Source organism: Setaria italica, chromosome IV (assembly GCF_000263155.2).
Source record: "Setaria italica strain Yugu1 chromosome IV, Setaria_italica_v2.0, whole genome shotgun sequence".
In the NCBI taxonomy this organism is placed as follows: Eukaryota; Viridiplantae; Streptophyta; class Magnoliopsida; order Poales; family Poaceae; genus Setaria; species Setaria italica.
Genome location: NC_028453.1, coordinates 15,154,364 through 15,175,130, shown reverse-complemented (window position 1 = coordinate 15,175,130; position 20,767 = coordinate 15,154,364). Strand labels below are relative to the sequence as shown.

The 20,767-nt window shown below is 45.8% G+C and overlaps 1 protein-coding gene and 2 long non-coding RNA genes across 4 annotated transcripts; 2 read left to right on the top strand and 1 right to left on the bottom strand.

The window, feature by feature from the left end:
• Positions 1 to 1,277: 1,277 nt before the first annotated feature.
• On the top strand, positions 1,278 to 2,498 carry LOC111257064. The gene has a single exon (XM_022826090.1). It carries the CDS (start codon positions 1,278 to 1,280, stop codon positions 2,496 to 2,498), a length of 1,221 nt encoding a protein of 406 aa, XP_022681825.1.
• A 1,125-nt stretch (positions 2,499 to 3,623) lies between these two features.
• On the top strand, positions 3,624 to 5,433 carry LOC111257121. Its single transcript, XR_002677530.1, has 3 exons — positions 3,624 to 4,593; positions 4,795 to 4,963; positions 5,056 to 5,433. It is a non-coding gene; the product is annotated as an uncharacterized LOC111257121 (long non-coding RNA).
• A 13,182-nt stretch (positions 5,434 to 18,615) lies between these two features.
• On the bottom strand, positions 18,616 to 20,767 carry LOC101772141. 2 transcript variants are annotated; one of them, XR_215041.2, is made up of 5 exons: positions 20,128 to 20,767; positions 19,728 to 19,921; positions 19,430 to 19,581; positions 19,026 to 19,097; positions 18,616 to 18,941 (listed from the first exon to the last, which is right to left on the bottom strand). It is a non-coding gene; the product is annotated as an uncharacterized LOC101772141 (long non-coding RNA). The 2 variants fall into 2 exon arrangements; XR_001163857.2 differs by having other exon boundaries at positions 19,728 to 20,767.

Sequence of the window (20,767 nt, the reverse complement as noted above, 5' to 3'; positions counted from 1 at the left end):
TTATCCATTTAGTGGTATGAATTTAGTACCTATGATAATCCATCAGTCTCTGAATTTGCTACCTCGGTGAATTAAAAGTGTAGGGTGTGTGGGTGCGTACATTTAACTTGACATTCACTTGTCAATCAAACAGAAAGTGCCATCGTATAAGTTCGCATTCTACGTTGTCCAACGACCCTGCAATTTGCTGACCTGATGATCGAAGGGACTGGTTAACGTTGCTTTTCCACACCTTGAAGAACGACTAGTAGTACAGATTGGGCTATTCCAGACGTCCTATCATTGCCGGTTTCAGATAACCCGGCAGTGAAACTCCCTTTCTCTTAAAAAAATTATGACAGGACATAACCGCTGGTTTATGTTTCAAACCAGCGGTGAAAATTATCACCGCCGGGTCTTCCCATTGTCCGATGGTGAAAGGGGAGGCTGGATCCGAAATTTTTATCAATCACAGTTCATTCTTTTCTCGCGTCAGCTCTCTCCCTCCTCCGACTCCATCAACTCCCTCTGCCGCCCCTCTCCATCTCTCACTCCACCATCTCATCCTCCGGACCTCCCTCCCTCTCTTCCTCCCTTCGGCTCTCCCTCCCTCTTGTCCTCCCTCCGGTCCCCCCTCTGCTCGCTGCCCCTCCCCTACCCCCTTTGCTCGCTGCTCCTCCCCTCCCCCCTCCGCTCGCTGCCCCTCGACCTGGCAGAGAGGAGCAGGGGCAGGGAGCCTCGACGGTGCACGGATCCGCGCCGGGACCTGGCGACGCACGGGGAACCAGCGGCGACAGCGGCCATGGGATCCGGTGGCGCACGAGGATCTATTGGTGGCGCCGGCCACCACGGGATCCGCCGGCAGCGAGATCCGGCCCTGGTAAGCTTCCCCCATCTCCCTGTCCCTCTCCCTCTCTCGGGCGTTTGGGTGGCGCGGAATGGGGGCGGTGGTGGCACGGGATGGGGCTGTAGTGGCATGGTGGCGGCACCCAGCGGCGGGGAGGCCAAACGCGGCCGGCCAGGATTTTTTTTTTAATAGGCATGCGTACCCATCACCGCCGATTTGTTAGCTAATAGATTGTGCCATCTGTCGCGTTTTCGTTCTGTATTTGTATTTGTATTTGTATTACGCAACCAAAAGATCAATACACGCTGAAGTGTGTACTTGTAGCCTGTGTTGGGATTTCAATCCTCAAGCCAAAACCCTTCAAAAACCCAGCGCCGCAATTTGACATCCATTCCCCTCTCCCCCCTTTCCTTCTCACTGCCCCGAACACCACCGAATCGACGGAAATATGATGGCGTCGTCGTCCTCCCCGGCGCCGCTGTGGGTCGTCCTCGGCCGCGTCGCCCTCGTGCAGCACGACTCCGTCAAGGACCCCGGGGACCTCTCCGTCAAGCTTTCCTTGCCGCCGCGCGCCTCGACGCTCACCGTGCCCATGAGCGTCCATCCGAAGCCCGGCTACGACGACACCGACAGGCACCCCTACGCCATAGCGGCCGGCGACGCCGGCGTCCTCCTCCACGCCTCCCGCTGGCCCTTCGTCGGCTTCGACCTGGACCGCGACCCGCCGGGCATCCTCCTCGTGGCGCGCGACTTCCTCGCCGCCGCCGGGCCCGGCAAGGCGCTGGCCACCTCCGTCGTGCGTGTCCCCGACCGCGCCCGCACCTACCAGCCCGGCATCTCCAGCGTAAGGAACGTCGGCCTCGTCTCCCTCCCCGGCAGCGGCGGCGCCGAATACGTTGTCGCCGAGCTCCGCATTGCTGCCGGCAGCGACGACGACGGCCGCGCCACTCTCCTCACCTTCCGCTCCGGCACGGACGCGTGGGTTCAGAAGGATCTGAGCTGCCCCTCCATGTCCGGCCGGCGCTGGATGTGGTCGTCCCACGACGTGATCGCCCACGACGGCAAGCTTTGGTGGGTGAACCTCGTGTGGGGGCTCCTCGGCTGCGACCCTTTCGCCGACGAGCCGGTGCTGCACCACGTCGCCTTCCAGGAGACGTACCCCGTCGTCGGCCACACGGCGGAGGACGTCGTGAGCCGGCGCATGGTGAGGGTGAGCCAGGGCAAGGTCCGGTTCGTGGAGGTCGCACGCGGGCGCGCTCACCGCCAGGAGGAGACGCTAGTGGTCGTCTGGACGCTGGTCTTCGGCCCGTCCGGCTTCACGTTCTGGAAGCAGCAGAGCGCGACGAGCCTGGGGAGGATCTGGGCGAGCGACAGCTACAGGGCGACGGGGCTCTCGGCGACGGTCCCCGTCCTCGCGCTCCTGCACCCAAGTAACCCGGACGTGGTGTACTTCTTCCTGGAGAAGTACCTGGAGATGTACCTCTTCGGGGTCAGCGTGTCCCGGAGCACGGTGGTGCACTTCGTTCACAACCCTTTCGACCTGGTCAAGGTGGTCTCCGGTCACCGGCGGCCGCCGCCAATCAGCTGGCGGCACGTCCTCGCTTGGGAGCTGCCTGCTTCGCTTGCCAATGGCAAAGCAAATGCATCCAATGATCAGTTAAAGCATGGATGAAGTGACATAAAGCAGATATAATATGTTTTGAATACCCGGTTGGCGTCATTTGTGCGTCCTTGATTGAGGATGATCTGCAGGTACATTGTTATGCATATTATACGCTGTAATTGAAAGCTGTAATTCCCTGGCAATACGCTGGTGTTGCCTTTCTTCTGTATTCGGAAGGGTGGCAAAATGAGGAAGAGCATGGTTATGCTGAGTTGGTGACAAATGATGACAAATATGTATATGTAAAAACTAAGTAAAAGCGCCAGTAAGGCTGCATTCAACAGGTGAATAAAGGCACAGTAATTAGTGACGGCATATGCATGATTACCGGTAATTGTGTGGTAGTAAGGCACGTTAATCCCAATGCAAATTTCGTAGAGGTTTCATACACATTAAATACTGTGATACATCAGTATATGTGATAATATGGCAAGGTAATTATGAAGTGAGAGAGGGAAGAAATTTCAGGATAAAACTGTGTAAGCACGGTTTCCAAGACTATAAAACTTGTTGAAACTTGCATTGGTGGCTATTGAGTTTAATTTTATCTGATCATATTCAATCACATGCCTTGCAATTAAATGGTATGGGCAGCTTATGAGATCATGAAACGAAACTCAACATTTGGGGATGTTGTTTCATCCATCAACTCAAACACCTTAGATGATATGTCACTCTTGGAAACTGCGAGATAAACTCCTCACTAGAAATAGCCTAATAACAAGGACAATATCACTCGTATGGCCTTTCTTTCAGCAATTCTATGGACCGTTCATCTTCTGACATGATTTTTATCTATGCATACGAATGATGGTGGATAAACTAAACAAGTAAAAGCGCCAGTGATGTTGCAATCTACACATGCGAATAAAATTGTAGTTTCGGATTTGGGCCTAGGGACACGGCCCTAGGCGTGGCCCATATCCCCCCCTATACTCCATTTATTTTTCCATGGCCCAAGTAGTTCATCCGTGGCCTAGCAACACGGTAGTAAACAAGGCCGAACGAAGTATCCGTCACTCCCCTTGCAGCCCACGAGCCCACTAAGACGCCACACCAGCCAGGGATCCTATATGGCTTCCGGAAGTCTGTCTATTATAGGGATTCGTGCGAAGACTTCGATCCGTTGGATGCCGTCCATCTCCTCCTCAGGCTCCTGTGCGCCGCCGCCTTCACCTCTTGCGCGCCGCCGCCCCTACTCCCGCCAGCCGTCGTCCACCACGGCCATCGCTGGCACCCCCTGCGCCCGGCGGCGCCGTCCGCGTGCTTTACCGCCGCTCCCCCACGCGGAGGCGCGCGCGTCGACGCCCGCCGCCGCCCCCTATGTCCGCCGCCATTCCCGGCATCCTCTGTTGCCGCCTTGCCGCGGCCAGGCCACTGTTGTCTCTTGCGGCCGCCTCCGCCCTCGCGCGCTGCGGCAGCGGCTCGGCTGCCGTTGTCCCCTGGCGGCGGTCGCCGCCCTTCCGCCGCTGCTACCACTGCAAGGACGCTGCCGTCCTCGCTTCCGCGGCCGCCGCCGCACGTCGCCATCACCCGTGCCCCTGCACGACGCCGTCCGCTTGCTCCGCCGCCGCGCATCCGCTGCCCACCGCTGTCCCGTGCGCCGCCCTCGATGCTGCTACCGTCGTCGGAGAAGAGGAAAGCAACCCAGAAATTAAAATTTGAAATGTTGATTTTTATTTTGATAAATGTTGAATATATTCTTTTTGGATGTTGAAATAGGACATGAAAAATGTTGAATTTAATATTTTTCTATGAAATGTTGATTGTTGGTTTCGAAAATGTTGAATCAACTAATTTTAGATGTTGAACTAATTTTAGAAAAATGTTGAATGTAATAGGTTGAAATGTCGAATTATATGATTTTAATTGGGCCTGATGGAGTTTTAAAGCTACCGGACTTATCTGGCTTCCGCAAGCCATGTAGGAGCCCAATAACCAACCAGCTCCCCAGTCAACCTCGTCCCTGTTTCGCGTCGGAAAATCTCCGGCACTTCGCCCAGGCCTTCCTTACTTCCACACGCATGCTGCCAGTGCTACGCTGGTGCACGCTGCTTGCTGCTGCATGGTTCTTGGGTTGGGAACGGTAATGCTTCTATTTAAGGTAACTTCGCACTCTGTGAATGTTAAGAAAAAATAATTAATATTGTAGCCTATAAATATTAGAAAAAGTAACTTTATGGTATGCACAATGTCATACATAAATTTATACCCTCAGGTTTAAAAGAGAAGTACACTTAAGGGTTCCAACAGAGTGGGTCTTACCAATGTCATAAATGTAACTTTAATATGGAATGACCCTCAGGTTTAAAAGAGAAGTTCCAACGGAGTGGTTCTTCCATCGACCCACAGGCAGTCTTCCGAGGGATCGTCAGCCTAGTATGGAGTGTCTGGGTCGAAACCATCATCTTCCTATTATCTTATAATGATCTTTATCATCTATGTTATGATATCATGTCTCTCAAACATTTGTGGTTGGTATTATACCTTGTTGTACAATTTTCTTGTGGTATTCTATCTATTTTACTTTTTCCTAGTCGCTAACCTACTTTGTGGTTGGCAGCAGGATTACGCGGGTCACGGCACCCGTGGTGCCAGTGGCAAGAAAATTGACCTCCTCCTCCGATGCATCCCGCCCTCTTGGAAATCCTTAGAAGGTTTGAGAACACCCGACAAGCTCAAAATCAAGTCCTTCAAGCTCTTGTCCAAAACATGGCCGGCCAAGGGCAGGGTGGCGGTGGTGGAGACCATCAACTCTGCGGCTACCCCACATTCCCTGTTACCTATCCTCCTATCTTTGGACGCCAACTTTTGGCTTCGCAGCATGGATCAAAAGTTTGGGCTTTTTGAAAGAAATGATCAAGAGAAGGTTGAGTTGATGCCGAGGGAACATGGTGGCAAGGTTATTTAGCTCAAGTTGGAGAAGGTCATCAAGTGACTTGCAGGGCCGGTCCTAAGATTTGGGAGGCCCGGGACGAAAGTAAAACTCGGACCTTTTAATATAAATATTATAATAAATATATATGAAATGTTACCAATAAATACTTAAATGTATCTAAAAGTAATATTCATATCAAATTATTTATACATATTACCTTAAAAGTTTCTTCTAACATTTCTCGATGCAGAGTCACTTATAATAGGGTTGATGCCAATCTCATCCAACAATTTCTTCTCGATGCATAATGTTGCAAAACCATTTAACCTCTCCTAAGTCATTGTTGACCTCAAATAGTTCTTCAATAACTTCAACTTTGAAAAGCTTGTTTCAGCCAATGCGAAGTCACAGGCACAATAAATAAGAGTCAGTAAGGAATGGAGATATTAGGATAACAATCCACATCTCTGACATGCTCGAAAATCTCCATAGCAGATATTACGCCATCTGGCAAAGTGAATTTTATAATCTTTAATTCAAAAATAAGATCATCAGATGAACCATCAAAAGAAAAAGTTTCTGCAAATTTAGTGCAATGTTCTTCAAGTTCATTATCATTTAATGACTTCAAAGTGCTTGAGCTCAATAAAAATCCAAATATATATTTAAACACTATGAATTCTTCAAATCTGTTCTTTGAAGAAGCGATCGGCATATCAACCCAAACAAAAAAAAAATTTAACTTGAAAAGCCTTCTTAGCTTCAAGAATTTCTTCTTAGCAATTACTTTCATCAAATTGTTTCTTCCTTATGTCAAGCAATACATTAAAAAGCCCCAAACTAGATGTGTCATCCACCTTCAAGAACTCCAAAAAGTACTCCTTAATTTTTATCTTGCCATTAGACAAATTAACACATCGAACTAATAAAGTCATTTGTTCTTGATGACTGACATCAGGGTACAATCTAGGATAATGGAGAAATACTTGGCCTCTTTAACAACCTTTATAATAGAACTTGTGATATCATAAGCCAAAAGAGATATCAACTCATTCTGAATTTTATGACTGAGATAATGATAATGAATTTCTTTGTTCTGAATACGTCTAAGGTGGTCTTGCATTACCAAGTCAAATTCTGCAATCATCTCAGCACAAGCTAAGAAATTACCATTATTATCATTATAAAGCTGCTCACTGCTTCCTCTGAAAGCCAAATTGCATTTACCAAGAAATTTCACAATGGATATTATTCTTAACAAAACTTGCCTCAACCGTTCTTTCTCGTTTGTGATTTGCTGCTACAATTCTTTGTCAATTGTTTCCTTTTTCTGCAGTCTAGCTCTCAATTCATTCCAACTATTCATGTTACTAATATATTCGACACTATTTTCATGTTCTCTAAGCTTCTCACTAATATGCCTCCAATTTCTAAACCCATCACTTGCTAAGGAACTAGGACTCTTGCTAGTGCTAGACTTGAAGATCTTATAGCAGAAACAAAAAACTTTATCAAAATGCTTTGAATAAAGTAACTATTTTCTATCATGTACCTCTCCATTGCTTAATTTTCTAGGATTATGAGCATATAAAAAATTGTCTTGAGGCAGCATATAGAGAAAATTCGATATTTTCTTCTCTTATAGGCCCTTTCTCGACTAATATGTCTCTTGCTTTATTATCAAGATTTTTCCAATTTTTTGGCTCATCAACACTAGCAGGTTGTGCATGTGCACCTGATGAAGTTACTGTGTTCTCAGAGTCACTTACATTGTTATCATCGACGTTGATGTTAACATTTTCTTCCTGATTCCCATTAGTTGGTTCATCTACAACAACTATTGCCAACTCATCTAGATTCGTCAAAGCGCCCGTATTACTCTCAGGGCTCTGATTACTCTTGCAAAATTTATCCATAGCTCCTCTCTGTGATTCTATCAACTCATCCACACGTCGTTTTATTTTCCTTTTCTCGTTACCTGATTCATATTTTCTAGACGACATGGTATCCCATAGTGTTGAAATTATATAAATACACAATGGTTATAAATCAGTTGAGCTTAAAGAACTTGTGAAAGTGAATTAATAATTAATGGTATGGAGAATTGGGGAATTGGCAATCGAATCACCTGATCATAGAAGCGAATTGACGATTTCCTATCTGATCTCCACCTGTCCGCCATTCCGCGTGACTGCGTCGTTCATACCCAGGGCCGTTCGCCATGAGAGGAGAGTTCAGAGTCCCTGCTGAGTAGTGAGTACTACCTACGCAAGCGCCAACCGCAAGCAACAAGTCGAGAACCAGCGGGCAGCGGCGGCCCTAGCCCTTGGGCGGCGGTCGAGTACGGAGTACCAGGCTCGAGCAAAGGAAAGGATCAAAGGAATTGGATCTAATTGCGATTAGACAAATCGGCGCTTGATCGGTCGCCTCGATCGCGTCCTCAACTCATTTGCCGGGCTGCCGCATGAATAAATAATTATGGCTCACCAGCCTTGGGCCATATACTGCATGCAAGCTGCATGCGACCTGCGCAGCAGGGCAATAATTATGGCTCACCGGCCTTGGGCCATGCCACATGCAGGTTGCATGCAACCTGCACAGCGGGGCAATAAGCACACCTGGGGTGGGGCCCCTAGGATTTGGGGGCCCGGGGTGTCCGCACACCCTGCCGCCCCTAGGGCCGACCTTGGTGACTTGGGCTAAATTTTGTGAGGCTTACCGGATATCATATTCCGAAAAGTGTCCGCTTGATCAAGAAGGATGAATTTCACAAGCTTACCCAAGGGAACAAACCGGTGCAAGGTATCTCAATACCTTCAATTATCTTGCCCAATATGCTATTGATGATGTCTCCTCAGATGAGAGGAAGTATTTCATGGAATGTTTATCTTTAAGGCTTCAACCTCATCTGATAGGGACCGTTACAAGAAAGGTCTTTTGGATAGCCTGATCTTCACGATAGTAGGTTTCATAATAAAGATAACTTGCTGCAAGCAGTAGGTAACTAGCTTTATACCTGACAAAGGTTCGATGCGACCAAATGATGGGGAGAGAGGCACCAAAGAGAACTCCGACTCGATCTCCAAACGATCACAGAACCACGATCCAGAGTAGCTTTATACAAGCTAAGGTTGGATGCGACCAAGCGACGGGGTGAGAGGCACCAAAACCTTGAAGACTTCATGACGAGGAAATGACTCCTATAGATGCACACAAGGCAGGAATATTTTGAGAGAAGCTTGGATTGTGAGGACATCACACGTATTGATGCGGATATTCCAAATTCTATTGCATTAGATTTTGTGAATGCATCAAATACATATATAGATCATGAACTCTCCAAGAGAGCTGAAAATTGTGAAAAGCAGGAGGGGAGGAAGGTACGAGCGTGCATGCATAACACATGCAACAGTTCTGACAAAGAAATATTTGGAGAGAGGCTTGGATTGTGAGGACATGACACATATGCCTAGGGCCATGCATGGAGAATGGCATGGAGATGGAGGAGACCAACAAGATTGTCCAAGTGGAGAAGGAGGCCCAAAGCTCATCTGGTTCAAGTCACCAAGGTGGAGGTCCAAATCAAATCAAAGTTCGAGTTCACCTCGGAGTCCAGGAGTAACCTGCACCAAAAAACAATGCCCATGTTGCATACATGCTCCATTTTAGGCATTCTACATATGTATGGAAAGATAAGGAGATAAGCTTTCCAATGGAACCAGTCCTAGGTCTAAATTCTATTAGAGTAGATGGGAATCGCCAAAACAAGTCGACATCTAGAATCTGTCAAGGTGCTGCACCGCCGTCTTTTGGGTTGTTGACCCATGTATCGCTTTGGAGTCCAATAGGGACGTGTCCAGGGGCTTTGCCACAACCTAATGCTCATATATTCAGTAGCTACCACCACATTAGGCTTTGAGTTTTGTTTAGATACAAGTTTAGCTACTACTACTTCCTTGTAAATGCGTGTGTCAATTAGACCACCCGATTTGCTTGATTTAGAACTCCAAACTCGTGTGTATCAGACTCATCCCTTGGGCAAGGTCTATGTGCTATTTTCTTGTCCACTTGTTCTTTGATTTGCTTACAGGTTCAAAGTTATTCTTGGCACAGAAAGAACAATAACAAATCGGAGCTGGTGTAACTGTCGCTAAGGCATGGCACCCTTGTTGGTCATTGTAGTTGGACAGCACAACGTCGATCCTCCACCAAATCGAGTTATCCCCCACTCACCGAAAGATCGGGACCCAAACCCTAGCGGGTTCCATAATGTGGTAATCAGAGCAAGGTTCTTTGGTGAGTCATTTACCCTTTTTTACTTTACCTACAGTGCAAAAAATCTCAAAAATAGGTTAGATGTGAAATCTTAGCAACAAGTTTGAGCCTTTGTTGTTCTACTTCGTTCTTTGCTTTTTGAGTTTTAAATTGCATCGATTGGAGTAGTTGTTGGTTCCTAGTGGTTAATTCTTTAGAGTTTCGAGTTCTGCTCACGTTTTAGTCACCACAAAATCCACCAGAACTAGTTACATCTCCGCTGCCACCATGGATCCATTTGTCCCCAATTTAGCACAAGAAGAAAATAGTCATATCTTTTGTGTTTGGTGTCCATTTTGGGAGTTTAAATACAATCTAAAAAGCTTGTATTGTGATCTTTTCCAATGTAGCTGTCCTTGCCCCCAAATTCTTTTTGAGCATTTTGCAACTGCGCTGGAGATTTGCAATCTTCTGTTTGAAACTAGAATTTGAATTCAAAGGGTCTGTGTGCAGTAAGCCTTTTTGTGTTGATTTGTCTTGACACTGAACAAAATAGATTAGTACTCTTAAAAAAAGGGGAAGAAAGAAAGAAAGAAAAAAAGTGGAAGAAAAAAAGAAGAAAAAGAAGAAGACAAAGAACGGGCTAAAGTTGTTGTTTTCCTTGTACTCCTGGGTTACTTTGGTGTGTGACAACGCTTGTGTTCAAGCTCACATCTCTAGCATGAATTTAGCCTAGGACCAGCTCAAGACCATCTTTGAACGCTTATTCAACTTTCATTGACTGGTTCTAGCTATACCTTGATTCATTGTCCTTGCAACCACCAATAGCTCCACATATTATCTACTAAATCACAGGGTTGCTCTTGTGTTACCATTTGTGTTGTTCTTGCTGGTTACCAACACCTTTTGAAAGTGTGGTAAGAACATGTAAGAACTTGGATGGACCAGTTTGAGTAAAAATGCAATCTGCCACCACCTATTTCCTTGAGTTGGTAGGCAACTTCTTGTGAATTTTTCTGCTGTTTGCTAACAATGGCAGGCCCGACGAGACATGTATGAGCTGGGAGCCTGCATCATGGGTGTTCACAACCTCAACAACTTATGGGAGCACACCCACTGGAGGTACATGATGATGTTCTAACTGAGATCAGTTATGCTCTACCTTCTTTCGAGGGAAATTTTAACCCTCATGCATATATTGATTGAGAGCTTAAGGTAGATGCATAATAATTATGACATGTCTGAACAGCAAATGATTCTTGGTGCCTGTAATGCTTTAACTAAAGACACTCGGTAAGAATGGAAACATATTTGTATGCACAACAAAGTTCCACCAACTTGAAAATATTTTAAAATGCTTTTTCGAGATGCATATTACGTCGATCATTTGCTTAACAAACTGGAGAAACTAAAATAATGTAGTAGGACTATGAAACAATACTACCATGATTTTAAAATTTGTATCATGTTTGGTGGATTAGATGAATGCATAGAAGATGTTATGAGTAGGTTCATAAGAGGGCTCAATTCTGAAATTTGAACCTTGTTAATTAGCAAATCATATAGTCATATTAGTCAATTATTTTGTCTTGCTCTCAATATTGAAAAGGAGATTTTATTATCTGTGAATACTTGCAAGAAAGATGTGACCCATAATGTCCAAAATTTGTTCACTCTGCATGCTAATCAAGAGCAACAAATAGTGGAACCAGCTGCTGATTTACCTTTGTTACAAGATGGTTAGCAAAATTAATACAAAGTTAAACATAGCAAACTGACTAGTTCCCCAGCGTTGGTATAAGTAACGAATGGAAACAAATTTGCAAGCGCACGGATACCGTTGTAGCTTTCAGCTCAGAGTATTCCAAGGGTATCGAATCCAAGGGAACTTGTGTGCACTAACTTTTATTCTAGTCGATCCAAAGACACACCAAGATAGGTGGCGAGGGTAGCGAGGATTCCTAAGGATAGCACTATAGGTGAGTTAAAGGTCGGTCTCTTGGGTCAAAATACTCGCTTCGAGCACCGGCTTACCCTGAATGAGTCAAGAGCCTCCGGCCAATAGCTCTATGCTATATTTGAATGTGGAGGATTACAAAGGACCAATAGGGCTGTCACTAGCTACGGCCTACCTCTAGCAGCCTGTGGGATATAAGGAAAACGAAGGATAACTCTTAGCACAGACACCACGTCTATGCTACTGATTACTACTGCAGTCTAACTACGACCGGCACCCCATAGCAAACTACAGCACTCTGTATTGCGATGAATCCGCGAGTAAGGGCCTGTTTTCTTCCACTTGCTAAACTTTAGCACCCGTCACATCGAATGTTTAGATACTAATTAGGAGTATTAAACGTAGACTATTTACAAAACCCATTACATAAGACGAATCTAAACGGCGAGATGAATCTATTAAGCCTAATTAGTCCATGATTTGACAATGTGTTGCTACAGTAAATATTTGCTAATGATGGATTAATTAGGCTTAATTAGGCTTAATAGATTCGTCTCGCCGTTTAGATTCCACTTATGTAATTGGTTTTGTAAATAGTCTATGTTTACTACTCCTAATTAGTATCTAAACATTCGATGTGACACGTGCTAAAAATAAGACACGGGAAGAAAACGCCCCCTAAGAGAACTGATCTCACTCAGGTATAAGTACTATTTGTGTATACTATATCAAGGTGGTTTAGCCCCTGATGTGGGCCCATGGATCCGTGTGCTCTTCCTTGATTGGCTGGAGTTGTGTTTCTTTACCTCTTGGGTGTGTTTTCTCCTCCTTTCTAAGGATAAGTAACCTGCATACAAATATTCACCAATACTTGTGGAAATGATTAGTAATAAACCCCTACCACTAGGTTGATGCTTATCTTTTCAGTGTTTATGTAGGAGTTAACGGTCTAGATTTGGTACTTAAGAGCCGTCAACACTCGGCAACGGCGCCAGAAATGCTTGTTGGCAGCAGTTAGCACGCCAATTGGTGATTCGCAAGTGCACGGATCAGAGCTTTTCCCTTAGGGTCTATTTGGATGTAGATATTGGAGACCCTAGAATTGAATTGAGTTCAATACCAAAGCAGACTAATTTTGGAAATGAGTTATAATACCAAATCTGTCGTTTGGGTGTAGATGGAATTGCTAGTTGGAAGTGAATGGGGGTGGCAAATACCAATTCATGTTTTGATGTGTATGTCGTGAAATTAAGAATTTACATTGTCTTCTCCATTTCTCCACCCTGGTCATGGCTCAGCTAGCGCACGCACGCGCGCACACACACAGACATAGAGTGGAGAGGGAGTAGAGGGCGGCATAGCCCATCAGCTGAGGGAGGGAGGAGGGGAGGCTAGCGTGGCTGCCAATGGAGGGAGGGAGCGGTGGCGGTGTTTCTTGTTGGCGGAGGGAGGGAGCGGTGGCAGCGCAACCCATCGGTGGAGGGAGGAAGGAAGGGAGGCCGGCGCGGCTGCCGATGGAGGGAGGGAGCAGTGGTGGCGTGGCTCGTTGGTGGAGGAAGGGAGCGGTGGTGGCATGGCTCACCGGCGGAGGGAGGTGAGGAGAGGCCGGTGGGGGGGAGGGGGAGGGGAGGGCAGCTCGCCGGTGGGAAAGGAGGGGAGGGACGCGGGGCAGCCCACCGGTGGAGGGAGGAGAGGGCGGCGATGCCAGACGCTGGTACGAATTTGCGAGAGAGACGGAGGGTGGGGGAGGAGACGATTCCAGTGAATAAAGAGCAGGTTGGGTTGGTATCGAAGATGAAGGGGTGAAGGTGGGCTGAATACCAGTTGGTATTGGGTTTCATTTCCAATTCTAAGTTTCAGGACATCCAAACAGCCGACATTCGGAGGTACCAATTCCAATTCCGAATTTTGAGCTTGAATATCTACGTCCAAACACAGCATTAGAGATAGTTAGGAAGAGCTGCAACTGATCCGTACGCTTGCGGTTCACCAACTTAGTGTGCTAACATCCACCAACACTCCTTTAGGGTGTGTTTTCTCTTATTTTTATAATTAATCACCTGCATATAAATATTCACCAATATTTATGGAAATAGTTTGGAATAAAGTCCTACCATACTTCTCTTCTATGTCTTTTACTCATCTTCTCGTGGACAGTCAACACCATGCTGGCCTACGACATGCAGCAGTAGCTGGAGGCTAGGTTGGAGCGGTTGGAGACGCAGTTTGCCGAGCGCCAGCAGGCTGCCAACCTGCGGATCGAGGAGCTGCAGGTAGAGAATGCCCACGCTAAGAACGAGTCGGCAGCTCTGAAACAAGAAGCCGTGGCACTGCAAGGTAACCTCAAATTAGGTGAGTCCCTTAGCATGGTTTGTATTCCCGTTCATTCTCGAAAATTTTGGTTCGTCGCTAGTGATTTCGTGACTGCAGCCCGGGACGAGGAGCGAACCAAGGCGCAGCGGGAACTGTGGATGAGCTCCGACGCAAGGTGCAGGATCTTGGCGGCGCGGTCTCTCTTTCATCGTTCATAAGCATAGATTGATATCATTTTCATATACTAACATGACAGTCTGTTCCTCTTTCCGGTATTATAATCACAGGAATTATGACCATACCTTCCGCTCCAAAAATGAAGTCAAACACTTTCTTGACACCAGAAAAATTAAAGGCAAAGGACTTCTGCAGAAGGAGCCTATAGGCGTGCCCTAAAAAAAAAAGGTGCCTATAGGCAGTGTAAACTTATTGAAATCACGAGTGTCATATTCCTATATTTATTTTCTCACTGATACCGACCGTGCCCTTGCGTTGCTAGGGCAAAATAAGTATAGCATTTCATCATGTTATGCGAAAGGAAGTGAAATGTTTAAATTAATCAATCAACATATGAATGCACATTGTTTAAAATTCTCATGGCTACTTCGTTTAATAAAATGCAAGCATGAATGCACGAGCTCATCACAAATTAGTAACTACAATATATTTGAATTCTCCTACCCTTCAATAGTTTTTTGCACACATTGTCACACATATCTTTAAAATAAAAATTCACAAAAATAGAGAAATCTAAGATAAATTTAACAGAGAAGATCTGCAAGTGCACTAAGATGTGTATAACCAATACCATAACAATGCAGGTTGTTCAGCGATCAGTTGAACATTTAATCAAATATCCCCAAGTTCTTCACAAACTCCACAAAATGATCCTATCACTGCAAATCAGATCACAAAATTGAGAACCTTACATTCATATAGCTAACTACCTACATTTCCATATCTCTGATATCATATTGGTGTGTTGAGCAGAGCAAGCAAGGACATCACTGTTTGTTTCAAAAAAAAGATAAGCTGCGTAAGTGAGCTAATCAAACTTGTTAGATTTTACATGAACAAATTGAAGGAATTCAGGAGCAGGTCAACCATGTGCAGTTACCTGGTGTGTTCCTATGGAGTTGGATCCAGCCCCCACATGGGTCAGTTACAAATAGGCATTCTTGTGGTTACACCTCCCTGCACATATAACTAATTATTCTGTACTGGTTCTTACTAACTGGACCAAATTTCTTCACTTTTTTATTATTACAAATGAATTACCAGCTAGTCCTTTCTGAACAAATCTTGTTAGAATATATCCAGAAGATATTGCCGAACTATACAAAAGACTTTGATAAAACACATTTGAATCAAAAGATCAGAATTCATTCTATTTGACGCCACAAGTCTTCTGATAGAACACTTTCATGCACACTACCTTCAACATGGATTGCTCTACCTTTAGCTTCATTTACAAAATGAAGTCAACTCCGATAGATTAAACGTGACCATATGCTAATTCAAATACACTAAAAAGTTTTAACCTGAACCTTTTGAAAGAATGCATAGCTAGAAAATTGGATCGACAAGGAGAACCACAGGATTTTGAGTGGATTGAATTGATCAGCTAGAAAATCAGATGTAAGGATACCTTATGTAGATCCACGCGGATCGAGGCAGATTGGCAGTCCTCAATTTCAGCAAGATTCACCTGAAGGAAAATATATTCAATTTATCATTAGAAGAATAATTTAATATATAGCTAAGCCTGAACAATGCATAGGTCAGTCTAAAGGCATTGCCTAACAGAAAGTGCATTGGGCAAGAGCACAAAATGAGACACCATAATGCAATTACAGATATTAATCAAACTGCATTGTATACACATAAAGACAGAATTTTTACGAATGCATTTCAACGAACTATGAGATGCACCAAACTAACTCCACAAATTATCAGAGGAACAAAACAGCCAGCATTGTTCATGCAACTATTTTCTAAAGTAATACTTGTGAATTGTGATGGAGAAAGAACACGTAGCAAGACCTCATATGCTCAGCTGGTAGGAAAATATACATGGCAACCTCATATGGTAGAAATTATTTTGATTCAATACCTAGATCATGAGGATTTTCTTCCTCTTCATAATTAACCTCAAACAGAAACGAAGCGTTCGGCTGCAAAGCGCTGCAGGTGCTGCTGCAGCAGCCAGCGTTCAGGCTACTGTAGTAGCTGCTGCATGCCGGTGCTGTTCCGTTGCCCTGCTTGCGCTGCAACCCAACACAGCCGAGTGGCTTGCTTGCTAGCTGCTGCAGCTGCAGCCAGTTGGAAGTAGCGCAGCCGAGCAAGCCCAACATATGCTAAAGAATAAACAAGCATGATACTAGAGCTGGCACTGAGTCAACCAGTGTGCCTAAGTTACCAATGATCAAACTCAGAAAATTAAAATATTGGGATCAAGGAGCTCAGGAATATTGTGAGCAGACAGCACACATATGAATGAATGGCCTCACCTAATATCTCAAAGGTTTTCACCTACCGTAGTGGTGCTCTCATTGTCTCACAGATGGTAATTGAATGGCCAAAAGCTGGTTTGTCCCTTCAAATGAACAAATATGTCCAAAATTAGTTCACCTTTTAGCTATATGGAATCAATGATTGATTAGTAAGAAAGATATACCTTGACTTACCATAAGCAAACTGAAGCTATATTACAATCCAGTGTGATTGACAAATAAGAAATAGATAAAAACTAAAGCATCCAGTGTGAGATGTAGAAATTTTGAAGATTACAACATGAATTATTTAAACTAACTTGAACAGTAACACAACTTATCTCTGGCATACAATGTTAACCAAAAGAAATTAATTCATGCCACCATTAGGATCTTCAGCACACAAGATTGATAGGCAAAGGTTCAGGTACATAATTACACAAATAACTTCCTTTGATTTTGAACTGATATGTATTTGGCTCCTCTCTGTGCTCTATAAACACATCTATTCATTTCCTCTTCTTCTTTGCTCATTACCAAATGAATATTTTCTTGATGATATGACCATGCTATGTGCTTGAAAAATAAACAAAATACAATGACACAATTCAGTGAGGTAGGGCAAAATTTCTTAGCTATATACTAAAATATAAACCTCAATCGGTACCTTGGTTCTGATTGGTTGATTCCCGAATAGGTGATTGGATTGGCTGATTCCCTAGTCTCCTCCCCTTGTTGTGCTCTGTAAAGAAATATATATGGCAGTATAATTAGGATTATACTGATCAGATCAGTTGATCGAAAAAAGAAAGAGGTAGATGTTGCCCAGAACTCATGGAGTCACGTTCTCAAGAATTGATGGAGGCATCGTTGGTGATCGTCTTCTTGGCTTCTTGTGAATCGAATCAAATCAAATCGAGCGGGTGTTTATGGTGCTTACCCCTGCTTGCCGTGGATCAAATCAAGGGCTCAGCTTCAAGTACTCGCCGATGAAGCTAGAGCGGAGAGAGGGAGGGAGAGAAGAGCAGAAGCAAGGAATGGCTGCTGGGAAGCAGCAGCAGCAGGGCATGGTGGCAGCGGCGGAGCCAGGCGTGGCATGGCGGCTGTGGTGGGTGGTACGCGACGTGTTGGACATGCTGCGGCGGGGCCTGCCATCGGGGCGCAAGGTTGCCATGGACCTCCACCTCCTCCTCCACCATGGCAAGATCGCGGGGAGGGTGGTCGGCGAGATCTTCCTCACCTTCCACCACGGCCACCACAGCAGCCACTCCGCCGTCTTCTCCTATGCTGGCGCTGGCGTCGACTCCAGGGGGGGAGGGAGGGCCTTCTCGTGCTGCACGCTCGACCCGAGCCTCGCGGTGAAGGAGCCCACGCCGTGGGGCTGCGCGAGGGGAGGCTGCAGCGGCAAGCGAAGCGAGGATGCAGGGGCGGCGCCTATGCATTGTAGATGGGGGAGGGGGATGGCAACATGCGTGTGGTCCACTTGTCGGCGTTGACCGACCGCAGGTGGTCGGATGCTGCCCGTGTGTTAGTGTATGGTCTACGGTGCACCATGTCCACGCGAAAGTTTATGGCCTTCATCTAACGTAGTCCGTTGATTTTCGATCTAAAGGTCACAGCTTCATCTTCTTCCTTCCATCCAAACCGAGGACGACTAGACGGTGGTGCCATGTGCCGTGCATGGCCGGAGTTCACCGGAGAAAAGCTAGAATGATGTATGAGCAATGGATTTCGATGGAAAATACAGAAAATGAAAGAGGATGCAGCGGGGATCTCATTTTGATTGTTAGAAGGGATTGTGGTGGTTTGGCTTCACTGAGTCATAGGTGCTGGGGATGAGACGATGGGGCGGGGTGGATACGATGGTGGTGCGGGGATCGATGACGGAGGCGATGCGGCGGTGGTGGCGAATGTTTGCGTGAGGTGAGTGAGGTGATGAGGGAGGGCGCCTAGGTTTCGATCGGAGGGCCAGAGATGGAGGCGCGATCGTAGTAGGAGGCAAGGGACATCTTGGAGGAGGTAGAATGGATCAACGACATAGGTGATTAGCACGAGCGCATTTGTAGGAACGGAGGGGCGCTGATCGATTTGGGGGAACGGAGGAGCGCGTTTGACCTTTGTACCCTCATAGTTATAACAACAGATAGGGGGGAAATGGTGATCTAGACACATAGTTAATTCAAGAATATAGTTTTTTTAAAGTAAATAAATCTAGGTACAATCTGATCATCCTAGTCCAACAAATTCTATTTTATATCTTTACGCTAGCAGCAAGTATTTTACGTACAATTTTACGCTGGCAAGAAGTATTCTGTTGTGTTCTAATCCCCTTGTTCATCATGGTAGTGCACCTTAGTGGCATAGTGATTCCTGGTGTACTCCTCTAGCCTCTTGAACCCTTCTTCAAGAGTAGCAGCTTCAGGTAACTGTCAAACAATTACACTGCCCATAGTCACACCATCTGCTCCCCAGCCTACTATCTCTTGAGCGCTTCTATCTGTCTTTTTCGATTCAACAACCTTCTCCAGAGTTTTCCTGATCCCAGTCCTCCACAGTTTCTGGCAATAACAAATAGCATATGAATTTATACAAAACAATTTGAACAGAAGAAGGTGATAGTCCAATCAATGCTTGTCCAATACCTGCATCATGCTTGTCTGCGTAGTCCAATCAATGTTTGTCCAGTTCGCACACTATTGACTTGGGGTCAACACCTGCAGAGCATAATTTAAGGCATCAGCATCTGTCTAACTGTCACCGGGATAGCAGCCACAACACGTAAAACTGCCATATTGTACCAATCCTAATACCTTGCTATATCTATGTCCACTCTACATGGCATGAAAGAGCTCTAAGTGTCGGCATTTCACGATGCACAACTTTACACTGAACAAACTAAAAAAACCATGTCAATTGATGATGCACTCATTTCATCGAATGGAACTGTGTGGCATTCATTTCATCCACATGTAAACCGATATGAACTATACAGCAATGTATAGGATAGGATCAGAGGATCAACTTGTCCGAAAAGTATAGGACTGACCTCTTGCATACAGAACCATGAATTGAGCTCAACGTGTCTGAATTCTGAGATGTTCAGAAAACATCAAGCTTATAATGCTTCTCAAAGATAATTGACCCATCTCAAGATCCCATCATATTCAGAAAGCTGCATTCGACACTTGCAGTGTGGCACTGCAATAAGAAATTTGCAAAATACAAAAGTCAAATGGTAGCACGCAGCAAGGCATTTATGCTATATTTATCCAGAACTACAAAATTCAATGCTACATGAGTGGATAAATTATCTATTTATTACAATGAACATTGATTAAACATACCTGATAATCTCCATCATGGTCATACTCCCAGGCCCTTTATTTAACCTCGATTCAGCTAGCAAACACACCACTAATAACTAATCCACACGATACGTTGAGCAAGAATAATTACTGAAAAGAACATGGATGGCCTAACCAAAAGAAAGCAAGCGGCAAGAGCTTGTCACCAAATGGAGAGTTGCTAGAGAAAATACCTGAAAATAATAAGAACAGAGATAGAGCTGCTGAAATATAAAATAAGAACATAGATAGAGCTACTGAAAGAAACGCCTGGTGCAGTGTTCCTTGGCGCTTGAGAAGATAAGGTCTTTTGAAGCCAAGCTTGAGTGCTTGAACCGAGAGATTTTGGATGCATTTGATAGAGAGGGAATACGGCAGGGACAAGGAGAATAACTAATACCAAGGATGAGCACGCTACAAATCCCCGTGTTCCTGCCGGGCTGCGCTTGATGGTGGAGGGATCAGGGCATCACCATGGAAGATGGTGGAGGGGTCGACAGAGGCGCGGGTGACCGCCGCGTCTAGTTCCTTCTTCGCAGCTGTGCACTGCCGCCGATGCCGCATTGAGGATGGCGGAGGGATGCGGCCATGGATCTCCCGTCCCGTAGGTAACACGCTGCCGGCGGATGGAAGGCGGGTCCGATTGGATCGGAGGCCGGAGATGAGGCGAGGGTAGGGAGCTTCTAGGTCCTCTGGCCGCCGGTGGGATGGATGGAGGCACCAATCGAGCGAGTGCGGGCGGATGAGTCCCAGGAAAGAGGAGGCGGCGGTGTCGGGCGATGAGAAGGTGCAGAGGGAGAAGAATGTACGGCGAAGAGGTGGACGGGGATGGCCTCCGAAGTGGTGGACGGAGAAGAGCCCGAGAGCGCAACGAGCAGCAAGAGAGGAGGGACCGTTGGAGTCCCCGGGCTCCTCCGCCGTGGATTCGGCGTGGTGGCGCACGGATGCGGCGTGGTCCGGGTGGAGGCGGCCCGGCGTGGTGATGGAGCATAGGAGGCATTGTGGATCAGGAAAGAGGTGGCATGCGGAGGGGGAGGTGG